Below are 15,281 nucleotides of genomic sequence, written 5' to 3'. Positions count from 1 at the left end.
TTTTCTCTCACGCAGTTGGTCGACTTAAAATTCAATTATTATTTATCTATTTATTATTATTATTTATGTATAGAAAAAATAAAAAAAATTTACGTTAAAATAACATACGTCAATATATTATAATTAAAAACATCAGAGACATTTAATAAACAAAAAAAAAAAAATAAAGTGAGATAAAAGTTATATTATGTAGGTATATATATCAATAAAAAAATAATAATAAATAATTTTTTTTTGTTGAATTTAAATTATGATGATGAAAAAGTGAAAACATACATTGGTCATTTAATTTTTTGATAAAAAAAAAGTAAAAATTATTGTGAATAGAAAATTTTTAAATAAATTAAATTATTTGTTTTTATTAGTTAATAATATTTTTGTGTAAAAAAAGTGACCATTCCATGGCGATAGTTGCGACGAGAAAAGAAGGAACTTGCTCCTGTCGCCGAGCTTCCTTGCCTTCTACGTCATCGACGAGAGTTGTGTTTCCTCCACTTATTCGGTGAATGTATACGCAAATAAATCGGCATATTAAAAATAATTTTTCTATAAAAAAAATCCAAGAGATAACTAAGATAGTAAATCTATAAAAAAAAAGTAAATAACACAAAATGAATTATTGAAAATAAATTTTTTCTTTGATAACTAAGAATAGATAAAAAAAAATTGATAAAAATATAAATAAATAATAAAATTAAAAATAAATAAATAGTGTTTTTTAATAAAAATAAAACACAAGTGATTTAAAAATATATGAGAAGATAAATTAAGAGTGTTATAAAGAAAAAAAAAAAAATATACCTATATATATAAATACACATTTGCATATATATACTATATATTTTTTTTATAAATAATAATAAAAAAAATAAAGCCCAGAGGCAGGAGAACGCGGGACTTGAAACCGCGTCACCGCCCATATGTGATGTGTCCAAGTGAATGAGTAATCATGTACTGTCAGGACAAGAGCTCAACGGCATCCAAGAGCAAAGAGGGTGGTAAGTTTAACATCCAATAACTTTTTCAAATATTTATCAATTAATTATTTCAATTGAAAAAACAAAAATAATTAAAAAACAATAACAATGCAAAGTGTTAATATACTCCAAAAAAAAAATTAATTACTTAAATTTTTATTTATTGATGAAAAAAGTTATTATTTTCCCTCAGAGACTTTTGCATTTAGTTATTAATTATTTATTTTTTTTTCTTCTAGCATGAATGAATTATTAAACCTTTGAGTAATGATATTTATAAATTTGTAAATTTTAATTTACAATACATTTGAGTATAATTGAAAAAAAAAATAAACATATTATTTCCATTTGAAAACAATTGTTTTTTTTTTTTATTTGTAAGTATTAACAAGCTTCAAGCTTCAACTTATAAAAAATATTAGAAAAAAATATTCTTGTTATATTTTGACACTTGAGTGACAGAGTTAAAATAAAAATATGGATAATGTTGTTGAGAAAACGGCAGGGGGTGAAAGGGATAAATAAAATAAAGGGGTTGTATATACAGTGTGTCAAGTGTATGTGCGTGTTTGAAGAGGTAGAATTGTCCGAAAGTTCATGGAGAGTATAAAAAAAAAAAAATGGAGTGGCTAATGAAGGGTAGTATGAGAAAAATGAGAGGGAAAAGGGTCACTTTTTTATTTATAACAAAAAGCCAAAGAAACCCCCGCTCGACATTTTCAATCCTCATTTTATACTTGACAATAACTTTTTTATTTTTAATATTTATTTTTGTATATATTTATTATCATTATTTTTTTTTCTCTACACAGTGGCTTTTGTTGTTTACTGACTCATTGTTCTGACAATTTTTCAAATGGTATTTTTTATAGATTTTTTTTTTTTTTTTCACTGACATTTCATTCACTTTGGCAATTATTATTCTTTTCATATTTTTCATTATTTTTTTTTTTTACTTGTCTCAATTGTTGACACACTTTGTTGTCATTTAAAAAAAAAAAAAAAAAAATGTTTTTTTTTTTCGGCATGTGAGAATAATTTATATTTTCATTTTCTTTGTAATTATTTATTTTATTTTTTAAATTCTATTTAATCAAAAGGGATATGAAAACGACAATTGATATATACAATGTAAAACTTGAATGTGGTTAAATTATTAATAAGTTGTTGTCTGTGAATGTCTGAGGAAATTGATGATGTCAGCAAGATATGTGTGTGTTCTTGACTGTCAATTGAATAGCGAGTTTATTTCAAAAATTAATATTAAAAAAATTAAATTAATTAATACATTAGCAATAGTTTTATTGTTGATACTATTGACTCATTAATGACTGTTATTGTTTAAAAATATTTCAATGATTAATAATGGTTTTTTTTTTATGATTCAGGTACTGTGACGATGAGAGAAAAAAAAGGTGGTGCATTAAGCAGAGTTCAAAAATTAAAAAAACGTCTTAGTCATAGTTTTGGACGACTTTGTAAGTATCTAATAAATTAATTAATTTATTAATATTTTATTTGATAAAAGTATTAAATGTATAAATTATTAAAATATTAATTTGTTTTTGTTATTTTTTTTAAATAAGCCATTTCAAAAGAAGAAGCTGAAGATGTTGCTAATCGAGGACCCTTACCATACAATGGTTTTTCCGAGGAGTTTCTCGATCGTTTAGAAAGAAATGGCAATTTACCTGTAGATAAAGATAGACGATACGGTGAGTGTAAATTTCCAAGAATTAAATGATTCAGATAATATTATTTTGTTCACACTACATTTGATTCTTTTTTTATTTATTTATTTATCACTTATTGATTATTATTTATTTTTTTTTTTTGTTTTTTAAATTCATACATTTGTTTTCTTTTATTTAATTGAAATAAGTTTATCAATGTTATTTTTTTCATGACACATTTTTTAAAAATAATTCCTTAGCAAAATCGATAACATCAACATCTATATCACATGTCTCAGACTGGGCCGGTGTTGGTGATCATGACAGAGTACATCGACAATTATCAGTATCAAGTGATTCAAAATTACTTGATGATGATATTAGAGAAGAAGCAAGAGTTATACTACGGCCACGTAGACCACCAAGACCAAAATCAGAAGTTTTTCTTGGACCAGATCCAGCACCAAGAAGAACTAAAAGATTTTCTGCATTTGGGGTAATTAAAAATGAACAAAAAAACATATATATTCTTATTTACAACAGTATTATTATTTAAAAAAAAAAAAAAAAAAACATTAAAACAAAGTAGTTTCTAGAAATAACAACAATTAAATGGTTTTAATTTATATTACTTTTGTATATTTACATAATCATTGATTACCTCCGGTTTATTTTCTAACAATTCTAATGACCTCTAAAAAAAATAGCTGATTCAGTAAATAATCTATTCATCTTGAGCTATTGATTACTCATTTTATTTATCCTAGAAATTAATTAAAAAATACATATTTTAATTAGGTTCATTTAATTTTTTAAATTTTTATTATCAATTATTATTATTATTGCTTTTTTTACCAAGAAAATATCATTCATGTTATTTTAATTTCTTATCAGAATATTTGTAATTAAAAGATATCATAAAAATTAAAATAAAAAAAAAATTTTTTATAAATATTCCATTCATAATATTTAAATTTGCTACTGATGGTAAATATACATGTATTTTTTTATTTATTATTATTATTTTTGTTTCTTTCAAGTTTATAAAGATTATTATATAAATACAGGATATACATTTGACTCATTTGATGTTTTTTTAATGCTCTTTCCGGGCAGAGATATCACTCGTGAATTATCTAAAACTTGAGATACTTTTAATGAGAAAAAAGGAATAAATAAATACTGCAAATTTACAACATACTGAGGATATGATCTCTTTAGATTTTCTTTGAATAAAAAATGTCCATCAAGTTTTATCAAAAGCTATTTAGAAAATGAAAAAAAATTACAAATTTATATTTCTACTTATTCAAATATATTTATAAATTATAAATACATGTATATAATTATAATATTATTATTAATAAATATAAAATATAATTTATTTTAACAGGGTGATTCACCGTTTGGTAAATCCGAGGGATATATTAAATTGGAACAATTAGGTGAAGGTTCATATGCCACTGTGTTCAAAGGTTACAGTCATCTTGCTGAACAAATTGTTGCACTAAAAGAAATAAGATTACAAGAAGAAGAAGGTGCACCATTTACTGCCATACGTGAAGCAAGTTTATTGAAAGAATTAAAACACAGTAATATTGTAACATTACATGACATTATACATACACGTGAAACATTGACATTTGTATTTGAATTTGTTCATACTGATCTTTCACAATATATGGAAAGATATGGAAGTGGTGGAGGTGGTTTGGATCCAAGAAATGTTAAATTATTTTTATTTCAATTATTACGAGGACTGGCCTACTGCCATCGCAGGTAAAAAAAATAAATAAAATAAACATTTATTACTATAGAATTCATTATCTTAAAACTCAAAATATTATTCTTCATTATACAAATGGTATAAATGTATATTGTGCAGATATATATGTATATATTCTTTTGTATTTAAAAATGTCTTTTATATATTTTAATAATTAACCCAGATTATATTTTATTCTACTTATTTTTATTATTTTTTTGTTTAATTACAGAAAAGTTCTTCATCGTGATGTTAAACCACAAAATCTTTTAATTAGTGAATTAGGCGAATTAAAATTAGCTGATTTTGGTTTAGCAAGAGCAAAATCAGTACCATCACATACGTATTCACATGAAGTTGTAACATTATGGTATAGACCACCAGATGTATTACTTGGTTCAACTGAATATTCAACATCACTTGATATGTGGGGTGTTGGTTGTATATTTGTTGAAATGTTAACTGGTGTACCAACATTTCCAGGTGTACGTTGTACATATGATCAACTTGATAAAATATTTAAAATATTAGGTACACCAACTGATGATACATGGCCTGGTGTAACAAGATTACCTGGCTATAAACCACATCGTTTTGCATTATATCCAATGAAAAAATTAGGCTTATCATTTCCAAGATTATATGATATTGCTGAGGGTGATAGTATGGCTTGTGCATTACTTCAACTTAATCCTGATAATAGAATTGATGCTGAAGAAGCATTGAAACATTCATATTTTTCAACATTACCTAAAAAACTTTATGAACTACCTGATGGTGAGTAAAAAAAAGTTTATTTTTTAGTTGTAAAAATTTTATTACTCTAAACATATGTTTCAGAATTTTTCAATTTTCATTTTATTAGATTTTCGTCAATCGTAAATTCCTTGAAAAATGAAAAAAAAAGCTATTTTATTAAATCATAAATAACATCAAGTAAATTATACCTATTTTATTATTACCTATATAAATATTTTTTTTTTTCGGTAACATTATATTAAAAGTAAAATACTTTTTTATTATTAATTAATTTCTTTAGACAATTCATAATTTATTTATTTAAATGAATAAAAATATATAAAAATTATCATTTTTTGTGATATATATTATGTTTTTTTTAATTTTATTTATAAATAATATTAAAAAAAAAAAATGATTCTTTAATTAATTCAAATTTATTTACTTCCGTAATTTATATTTATTAATTTTTCATTTACAGAGGTATCGATATTTACGGTCGAAGGAATATTCCTGTTCACTGAATCTCGACAGACATTCGCAGATTCACGTCACACAACACTCAAGACCTGAGGTCGAGCGTAACAACGTTTAAAAAGAAAATAATAAATAAATAAATAAAAAATAGATGAATTACTTTAGTGGTAATAATAAAAATATATATATACATATATATTGAACAAATTTAAATTGAGCTCAGCTGGGAAACAAGTGAAAAAGAGAAAGAAAGCTGAAACGCCGGATACAATGCAAAATAATGTTCCATTCATTCTCACGAGTGTCATTGAAATCATTTTATTCTATTTTTTTTTTTTTTTTTTTCTAACAAATAATAAAGAACAATGATAAAACTCGTTAATCTCTTATTTACGTGAGAATATTGTAAAAAAAAATTTTTATTATTCGATTATTATATTGTTTTTTTAATTTTAATTTTTATTATATATTATTTCTATTGAAAAAGTGCAACGTTTACAAGTTTTTTAATTGTGTTGTTTTTTTTTTTATATCAAAAATAATCTTGATGATTAGAAATTAAATTTATTTAAAAAAAAAAAATTGATTTTAGAAAATATTTCATATGCATTTTTAAAAGCACGCTGAATTTAGTGAAAACTTAAAAAATGCAAAAGCACGCAGTCCCATCCTTGCACTTCGTCCAAATATTAGATAGTAGACTGAATATCAATCAAAAGAGATTTAATTGAAAAAGATAATAACAAAAAATGCAAAATAGAAATTAAAAAAAATTTTTTAAATAAAAAAATTAATGTCACTTGAAATTGTACTTGTCGATTAAAAATTTTACAATTTAAAAATAAAGAAAAAACAAAAAACAATTTCAAGATGACAAAAAATTAAATGTAGTTAATAAAAAAAAATAATAATAATAAATTGATAACAATATTGTTATCAGCAAAGAGATTGTCATCATTAGGAAAAGTAATAATAATAAAAAAAATTTGTTGAATAAATAAATGGAAGATCTGTAGCGTTCAAAATTCAAATAGAAAAAAAAATTTTTTTTCGGTGATAAAATCAGACTCTACTCATAAATAACCGTTGAAACGTCCACGAAAATTCGAATTATTTTAGTGTTAATTGTCACGTGATGATAGCAAATAAAAATACAATAATAAGTGGGTTTTTTTTTTAAAATAAAAAAAGTAATAATAATAAACAATGCATAAAAAAAACAATTGAAACAGTAAAATGATAAAGTATATTAAAATTAGGTGAATGACGCATCGACGAGTGGAGTCACCGAATTGCTGATTTTAAATGAGATATCCATCCCTTCATAAACTCGAATTGGGTGTGACTCTTTTAAATTAATTAATCAATAGAATTCATTAGTAGTTGTTCAATTTCAATTTCATAATTATGATCAAATTTATTTATTTATTTATTCAATTTTTTTTTTTTTTAATATCATTGTTAACAGTATCATTATTAGTTTTTTTATAATTCAAATGCATTTTATAAATTTCGAAAGAATTTAAAATAATTTTTCTCTCTAAATGTTATTATTTAGTCTTACTTGTTTATTTATTATAATTTTTTTATAATGACTAATAGTTCTAGGCCTAAACAAATACAAAAAAAAAAAAAGATATATTAGATGAGCAAAAACAAAAGTAATAAAATTTAGAAATTAAAGTTATTATGCTCGTTCTTAATTTCGATATAAATCAAATAATAATAAAAATAAAAATGGTGCTCGATGATTAAACGAATTTTATAAAAAATAAAAAAATCAATTAATAAGTAGTAAAAATGAATTTCGTAATAGTTGCCTAGGTCATGACATAAATCAGTACCAAATATCGCTCACAATAATTGTCATTAATTAAGTAAATCATTAGAAAAAATAAAAAGAAAAAATTTAATAGAGAAATATATTATATACATATATCAAATATTTTACCTTGAATTTAATCATTTTAATAATCGACTTTTTTACTTTATTTGTTGGGTAATTATTTTATGAAAATTTATTATCATCAACAAATAAAAGCACTTATATGTATATTTTTTAATAATCTATATTTTAGACTATCTAAAAATCAGGAATATAATAAACACCAATAAATATAATGCTACATTTAATAAAAAAAATTTATGTTCTAATTTATGTAAATTTATTTTCTTGTTAAATATGATTCTTTTTAAATAACACCGACAAGTTTTAAAGTTTTTCAAATAATTTAAATTGTACGAGATGCATTTGTTTGTTGATTAATGTTCTTAAAAAAATTATATAGCAGTAATTTAAAATTGTTTTTAAAGTCGATATTTAGTGATAAAAATTAATGTAAAATATCATAAAAAATTAAATATATAAGTAGAAAAGCGATTGTAACTATCACAGCGTTTACAGGTCTTCCAATGTATTAAAAATTAAACTAAATCGATTTAAAAAAAGGCAAAAATTATTTATGTCCAGCCGTGATGACTATTACGATAGTAGTATATTTCCCATTAAGTAGATTTTTCAGCGCACTTAAAAAATAGATAACGAGACGATAAAAATAGATTTTTCAATCAATCACAATGACAATTATACAAAAAATTTTTTTTATATAGATACATTTTTATGTTTATGTTTATTATTATTTTATTTTATATATATTTTGGAGTTGTTTGTGGGTGGTAGAATGTAAATAGAAAATATCATTGATTCGTACTTTAAATGACGTTCAAATAGCTGGAAAAAAAGTTATATAAATGAACTTTGTAATAAAAAAAAAAAATTAACAAAATGTGAAAATTGAATATTGAACAGAAAACAAAAAAAGAAAATGAAAAAAAAAGCGTGTTGTTATATTGTAGAATGATTAAAAAATGAAAAAAAAAAATAATAATAATTGGAAAGATAACTAATCCCAGTTTCATTTGTTTTTCTCATGTAATAAATATTTTCCTAAAATTAATTATTCCGGTAAGGAGAAAGGTTCGGGTCCAAAGTATTTCATGAAAAATAAACTCAATCACATTAACATCTACATAAATCTCCTACCTAATTTTCCTTCATATGATTTTCATCTATCGTAATATCCTTAAGTAATAATTCTCCTTCCTTCTAAATATTAATAAAATTATTCTCCTATAATATGCCAGCAGCTAACAATTATTGAATTTCACTCTTTTTATTATTATAATTATTTTTATTACTATTATTATTATTAGTGGCAACAGCATCATCGTCACGATCAATGATTGTTGGTTGAATTTCATTTTTTTGTTTGACTTTTTTTCGGTTTTTTATATCTAGAAAAAATAATTTTTTTTGCAATAAAGTGTGTTATTTATTTATTTTCGTTGGATAGATTATTCATAATATTATATTATTTTATTAATTGATGAATTTTATAAATGGAGCATATATATAATTTATCAATTGAAATTTAATATTTTTGAAAAATAAATTTTAACAAATTATTAATCCCATATACGTGCATGATCGTTCACGTCTTAATAAAATAGTGATATATATTTTTTTTTTCAATACGATCACGAAATTATACTCATTTTTCATATATGTAAATAATAATGTTCGATTCAAATTTAAATTAAGAACTATTTTACAATTTTGTATCTCAACAATTTCAACTGAAAATCTAACAACTTTTGATGATACATAACAAACATTTCAAGGTACTCAAGTAAATGTAACTCGCTCAATAAAATAAAATGAAAATTTCATTATAATATATTATTTTTTTAATGAAAAATTAACCATAATTTAAATGACAATGAATAATTTATAAGCAAGAATGAAAATTGAAAATATACATTTATTAATTAAACTGTTTTTATAAACTAAAAGTTACAAAATTTCAACAACTTAAGTAATAATAGTTAACATATTTGGATAAACTGATGTTTATGAGTATGTGATGTCTTCAACATACTCTTTAGCTGGTTTTTCTTGAAAAGCCATTATGATCTGTAAAAAAAAATAACTTAATAATATATTGTCAGTTATTTAAAAAAAAAAAAGGGTTGACGAATATAAAACTTACATATATCAAAAAGTAGAATGAGTAACTGACGACAGATACGCGAAATGCTACCTTTGTTAACCATGGGTTGATTCTTTCGTTAAATTCCCAGAATGACTGATTTAGTCCATAAACAACCCGTTGACCGTTTGATCTGGATGATCCATATGATTTTTTGAGTACTCTTGGAATCAGTCGTGCAAAACTTTTAACACCAACTAAAATATTTAATCAATTATCAAGTATTATTTTTGAAAATTTTAAAACTAACCTAGACAATATTAATATACTTACACTGTGCAATTTTAACAGATTTCAATATTGGCAAACGAAATAGGCCCAACATATTGACTGATATTGACTTGAAGACTCAGCTCACTCAAGAATGCTGAATGCTCAAGAAGACTATGTAAATTTATATTGATGTATATCAATTATCAATGAATCAATCAATGTATGTATCAAGCATGTTATTTATACCTATTTGTTTACATTTGTGTATATTTGTTTGTATTTGTTATTTTTTTTTTTCCAACTGAAATATTTACTATAGGCAAGCCATCGAATGAATGGAAAACGACTGTAGCGCTCCCACGTATTAAGAACATCAACTATTAATTGTCGATTAGTTTACGTCAAAATCCAATTGAAACACTTTATGAACTATACAAAGATTTTTTAAAATAACACCGTCATTTAATTATTTAAGTCATTACTTAAAAGACTTGGATCAAGAATAATACCGCGATGGTTAAAGGATGATTTAACTGACTATAAATTATTTTTTTTTTGTTAAATAACAATTGGATTTATCAACGATGAAAGAATTCATGAAATTATCAATCAATGGAAAATTGAATGTTATTAATTATTTTAGATTAAAAATCATGATATGTTAAGATAAATACATATACATATAGAGTTGATGAAAATCATTTCTTACAATTTCTGTACCACTTGGTTTTGATAGATCAAAACTGTTAACTGATTTTCTTAAAATCTCCACCGGCAAAACATACCTTTTCATCAACTCTTTTTATCACTACAATTTGCTTTGTTGATTCCCATTGTCTTAAAACTTCATTCTCAATATGCTGGATACCATTTTTAAATTTAAATTTATTCAAAGGTATCCCGGGAAAAAGTTAGACGATCGCCAACGATCGTCAGCGATCGTTGAAGATGTCATATTTGTCCACATCTTTGTCGATCGTTGTCGATCGCTATCGATGTACAACAATTTACAGAAAAATAGACAAACATGGTTCTACGGCCTTAATTTAAATAAAAAAAAAAAATATTCCTGAGTATATTATAATTATGATAAATTCTCCAGCATAAGCTAATAATTATTATAATTTGTCTATTTTTCTGTAAATTGTTGTATATCGATAGCGATCGACAGCGTTCGACGGCGATCGACAAAGATGTGGACAAATATGACATCTTCAACGATCGTTGGCGATCGTCTAATTTTTTCCCGGGCATATGATTATTATTGAAAGAATTTAATTTAATTATTAACGCAATAAATTTTTTTTTTTTTCTCTGTAGTAATTTTTTCATACCAGGAATATTTTGTGTTGATTTTAACCGAAATAATAAATAAGGGAGTATTTGTTTTTCAGTAAAAACAGTGACTTGTAATTCATTTTAATTGATAATAATTATTGGTTGGCTGTTGATTATTAATTTTTTTTTTTTTTTAAAACTAAGTGTACTAAGTGTATTACAAGTTGCTCAATTCCAGCTTATATGTCTGTTATTAATTCAGCAGTTACTTTAATTAAAAACATATTAATTATTAAAAGAATTGATTTTAATATCTCCATGGATATATATTGCACTGTTATTCGTTATTAATCCAATGCATTGTTATGCACGTCTATCAACAAACATCAACGTTAATTGTATATCTGAATTTTGTTTTTTTTTTGCCGAACTGTCATCTTAAAACATATGTTTTCAACAGGGAGTTTGATACATATACCTATCCATGGTTCTCCAAATCTTAGTTCCTGGAATTTTGAACTGATTTTCTTGGACCTAGGTGAATATTCAGATGATGATCGATAAAATGGATCGTCGAAAATACCATTATGGTTTTCAAGAGAAGTTTTCGAATATAGAGGTTTTTCAGATTTACGAGCTGTCCCTATTTCTCCTATCTTTTTAATACCCTCATAACTTATTTTGGTACCAGAACAACCAAGAGCAAATAAACTTGGTGAATTTTCAACAGCTTGAATGAGTGAGTAATCAGTAAGATTAGAGCATTCTAATTTCTAATAAGCATAATTGGGTCATGTCTCAAAATAATACAACTGAAGAATCAGTGATAAGTTCATTTGGATTATTTGTGACAATTAATAAGTTTGCTAGTTTTTTCATTTTTGTAAGTGCAATTATACCAATATCTGTTACAATATCACCGAATATTTTTAAAGCTTCTAAGTTGTCAGCAGTATTTGCGAGATTAATCAATAAATCATCTGTAGCTAGAACATGAAGATGAAACAACAAGCGTGTAAATTTATTTATATTTAACTGTGTAAAAGGCATATCTGGCACTACGGTTGAACGCCAATACTTCCAATGATCATAATGAAATTGAAGTATGTATTCGTTATTTTTACGTGATGCTGCTTGTAATGATGACAAAGCCATTTTGTAACCAAACACCTCAAAATGATTTAAAACGTTTAATTCACCAAAGATCTGAAAAAAAAAAAAAAAAAACATACTAAAATTATTTTTTGCAAGAATATATAAACTTTTTTTTTTTTTTTTTTTTTAATTTATAAATTTTAACTTACAGCAGTGAATGAGCCTGGTATATATATTGAGTGTGAAAAAAGCATTTCCCAATTTGCAATAAAAAGATGATTCAAAGAACCAGCAACATTTTTCAATGACTCAATAAATGTTTCTGGTACACTTGATTCACATTGATATGTAATCTTTTAAAGTTTTCAGATAAGACATATGTGAGAATGCATTTTCAAAATGTTCATTTTTAACATGTTTGAATCTCACTTGAAGTTTTTCGAGATTAACACAATTTTCATTAATCAACGGCATTATTTTCGAATCATCATAAGCTAATATATTTTTTTTATATTTTATATATTTATATTATATTTTAAGGTTGATTCCCCGTCGCATCACCGAACCAATATTTATGCCACGAAGGGCCCGTATATCAATAACGCTATTTTTTATTCCCGTGTCCTAAAATTTTTTGTGGCGCCACTGATGAAAAAAACAAATTCTTTAGTAGTATGTGTGTCGTGGCTACACACTAGCGAGCAAAGATTACATCGTACACTGAAGCCATGCTTGCGTTCATGTCTGTGTGCTGCGCTTCTCGCAAAATTTTTGAATTTCAAAGTTATTTATTTTTTAAACGCAGAAGACGAAATACTAAAAATTTATATCAAAAAATTTGTCTTTTCTAGCACTACAAACTGATAGAAATTTAACGTTTTCTGTTGCGTTTTGAAAAAGTTATTAATAAAAATATGAGATACCGCCTATACCTTGCGTGTTAAAGTTGTCAACTTTGACAGTAAATATCTCAAAAAAACCGAACAAAAAAAAATTGAAAAAAATTGACAATGTAGATAATTATTTCATTTAAACATAAGATAAAAAAAAAAAAAATCTGTTGCGATTTCAGATTTTCAGAATCAACCTTAAGCGTTTATTATAATATATTAATATAATTAATATATTAATTATATTAGCGTATAGTAGCGTATTTACATGTACATGAATATAGTATTAATCTTAAGAATAGAATAATCCCATACAATTTATTCTAGCTGCATGCATGTGATATCTGTGATATTGATGACATTTTATAAATCTATATATATCTATATATATATAAATGTTAAAATGAAAACCTTTCAGGCATATGTTCTCAGCAACTACCCAACCGATCATTATGATTTTTTTTTTAAATTAAAGAGCTTAGCACGGAGATCGTTTTTAGCGTTTATTCGATTTCATAACTTAATAAACAACCGAGTTATTAATTATTATAAATAATAGCCCGCTACGCGGCAGAGTCAACAGGCAGCGCTTCGGTAGTGGCTGCTTTAGAGTGGGTATAGCACTTATGCTGCTTTACACTCATACAATCACAGAGTTGGAAAAAGAGAGAGAACGCGCCATAGTCCCAAATGGTTTATCTATTTGCATTTAAACATAATCAAAAAGTTGAAAAAAAATTAACAATAATATTTTCGAATCAACTAGCTTAGGAATCATCAGACCGATAGATAAATAGAAGTGTAGGTAAAAATTTTGGTAAATATTCGGTTTAAATGAAATTTGTTATATCAATAGAAAATGTGTAATAAAATAAAAATGTTTACGTTCAAAATTTCTTTGTTGGATAACCTTGGTTTAGATTTTCTATTAATTCTGTCTTTAATGATAATGAAAATGGCAGCACGAATGTATTCAATAATCATCATCATACCTTATCAATCCATTCAAAAAATTAAAAAAGAAAATTTCATTTAAATAATTAAGGTTGAAAGTAAATCCCATCGTCAAACAAAGTTTGGGCCCAATAGTATGTAATCCGTATTGTAAAGAAAAACAGACTGATAATTAAAAAATAGTAGTAGTAAAAATTTTTTTAATGACAAGCGTAAATATGTATTCTGCCCCTATTTTTATGTGTTGAAGTTGTCAACTTTGACAACCATTATCTAAAAAAAAAAACTAGCATAAAAATTTTAAAAAAATTCATCGAAAAAAATTCTGACTTTTATTTGCTACCAAAAAGTTTAGAATAGGAATATTATTTGGAGCTAGCAAGTCATTCATTTTGATTAAACATGTTATCAATTGTTTAAAAAAATGAATGACTTGCTAGCTCCAAATAATATTTTAGAGATGCATCTCTAAAATTGTAAAAATAATCTCGAGCGAAGCCGGGTTAATCAGCTAGTAAGATATATATTTTTTTGTCTAAAAAATATTATAGTTAAATTATAATAAACCGGTTGTCAGATTTTTTTATTTGTTTAGATTACGATTTATAATTGTAATATACAATTATAAATGATCATTACTACCAATAATATAAACAATTAAATTTATGCATATATTTATAAAAGTAAAAATAAATAATATTATGAATTATCAATCAATAAATATGACTTCAATAATTTTTTGAAATATTTTATTCGACCATCGTTGACGATGTCCCTGGTAGAAATAATTTCTCCGTAAAATTCCGGAAATCTCCGTATCGCTCCGGAATTGGCCCATTAAAATTCCGGACAGCTTCTGATTATTCCGTAATTTTCCGGATTACTCCGTAATTTTTCGAAGTAAGCCAATTCCGCAATAATCCGGAGCAATTCCGGAGAAATATTTCCACCAGGGGTAATGTTAAAAAAATTATATGAACACAAGGTATTAATATTTCGAACGTAGATACAAATATTAGATTATATTGAAGATTATTTAGAAATAAGACCGTGAAAATGGTACAAGAATACCGACAATATAATATTGATTTATTTAACAACGATCCATAAGTGAATTTTTATTTTTAATAACAACAATTCCTTATAAGTTAAATAATTTATTAATTAAAAAA

The 15,281-nt window shown here is 24.5% G+C and overlaps 2 protein-coding genes across 3 annotated transcripts; one reads left to right on the top strand and one right to left on the bottom strand.

Moving 5' to 3' along the window:
- Positions 1-6,717, top strand: LOC122849522 (cyclin-dependent kinase 14). 2 transcript variants are annotated; one of them, XM_044148239.1, is made up of 7 exons: positions 1-998; positions 2,366-2,455; positions 2,564-2,692; positions 2,911-3,146; positions 4,044-4,429; positions 4,648-5,192; positions 5,635-6,717. In XM_044148239.1, the coding sequence occupies exons 1-7, from the start codon at positions 950-952 to the stop codon at positions 5,724-5,726; spliced, it is 1,527 nt and encodes a 508-aa protein (XP_044004174.1). In that variant the 5' UTR covers positions 1-949; the 3' UTR covers positions 5,727-6,717. The 2 variants fall into 2 exon arrangements, with proteins under 2 accessions (XP_044004174.1, XP_044004175.1); XM_044148240.1 differs by having other exon boundaries at positions 790-998; positions 2,950-3,146.
- A 2,714-nt stretch (positions 6,718-9,431) lies between these two features.
- LOC122849521 lies at positions 9,432-10,171 on the bottom strand. The gene is made up of 3 exons (XM_044148238.1): positions 9,953-10,171; positions 9,680-9,876; positions 9,432-9,603 (listed from the first exon to the last, which is right to left on the bottom strand). Exons 1-3 carry the CDS (start codon positions 10,002-10,004, stop codon positions 9,541-9,543), a joined length of 312 nt encoding a protein of 103 aa, XP_044004173.1. The 5' UTR covers positions 10,005-10,171; the 3' UTR covers positions 9,432-9,540.
- Between the last annotated feature and the right edge of the window lie 5,110 nt (positions 10,172-15,281).

The sequence above is a fragment of the Aphidius gifuensis genome, linkage group LG2 (assembly GCF_014905175.1).
Source record: "Aphidius gifuensis isolate YNYX2018 linkage group LG2, ASM1490517v1, whole genome shotgun sequence".
NCBI lineage: Eukaryota > Metazoa > Arthropoda > Insecta > Hymenoptera > Braconidae > Aphidius > Aphidius gifuensis.
This window is presented reverse-complemented; position numbering and strand designations above follow the sequence as displayed.

What these genes read in the sequence shown, in the direction of transcription:
- LOC122849521 (XM_044148238.1), bottom strand. Translation starts at nt 10,004, where the DNA reads ATGTTGGGCCTATTTCGTTTGCCAATATTGAAATCTGTTAAAATTGCA. An exon ending in ATCTGTTAAAATTGCACAGT is followed by an intron (nt 9,877 to 9,952) that starts GTAAGTATATTA and finishes TAAATATTTTAG; the next exon opens with TTGGTGTTAAAAGTTTTGCA. An exon ending in CATTCTACTTTTTGATATAT is followed by an intron (nt 9,604 to 9,679) that starts GTAAGTTTTATA and finishes TTTTTTTTACAG; the next exon opens with ATCATAATGGCTTTTCAAGA.
- LOC122849522 (XM_044148239.1), top strand. Translation starts at nt 950, where the DNA reads ATGTACTGTCAGGACAAGAGCTCAACGGCATCCAAGAGCAAAGAGGGT. An exon ending in TCATAGTTTTGGACGACTTT is followed by an intron (nt 2,456 to 2,563) that starts GTAAGTATCTAA and finishes TTTTTAAATAAG; the next exon opens with CCATTTCAAAAGAAGAAGCT. An exon ending in CTGGCCTACTGCCATCGCAG is followed by an intron (nt 4,430 to 4,647) that starts GTAAAAAAAATA and finishes GTTTAATTACAG; the next exon opens with AAAAGTTCTTCATCGTGATG.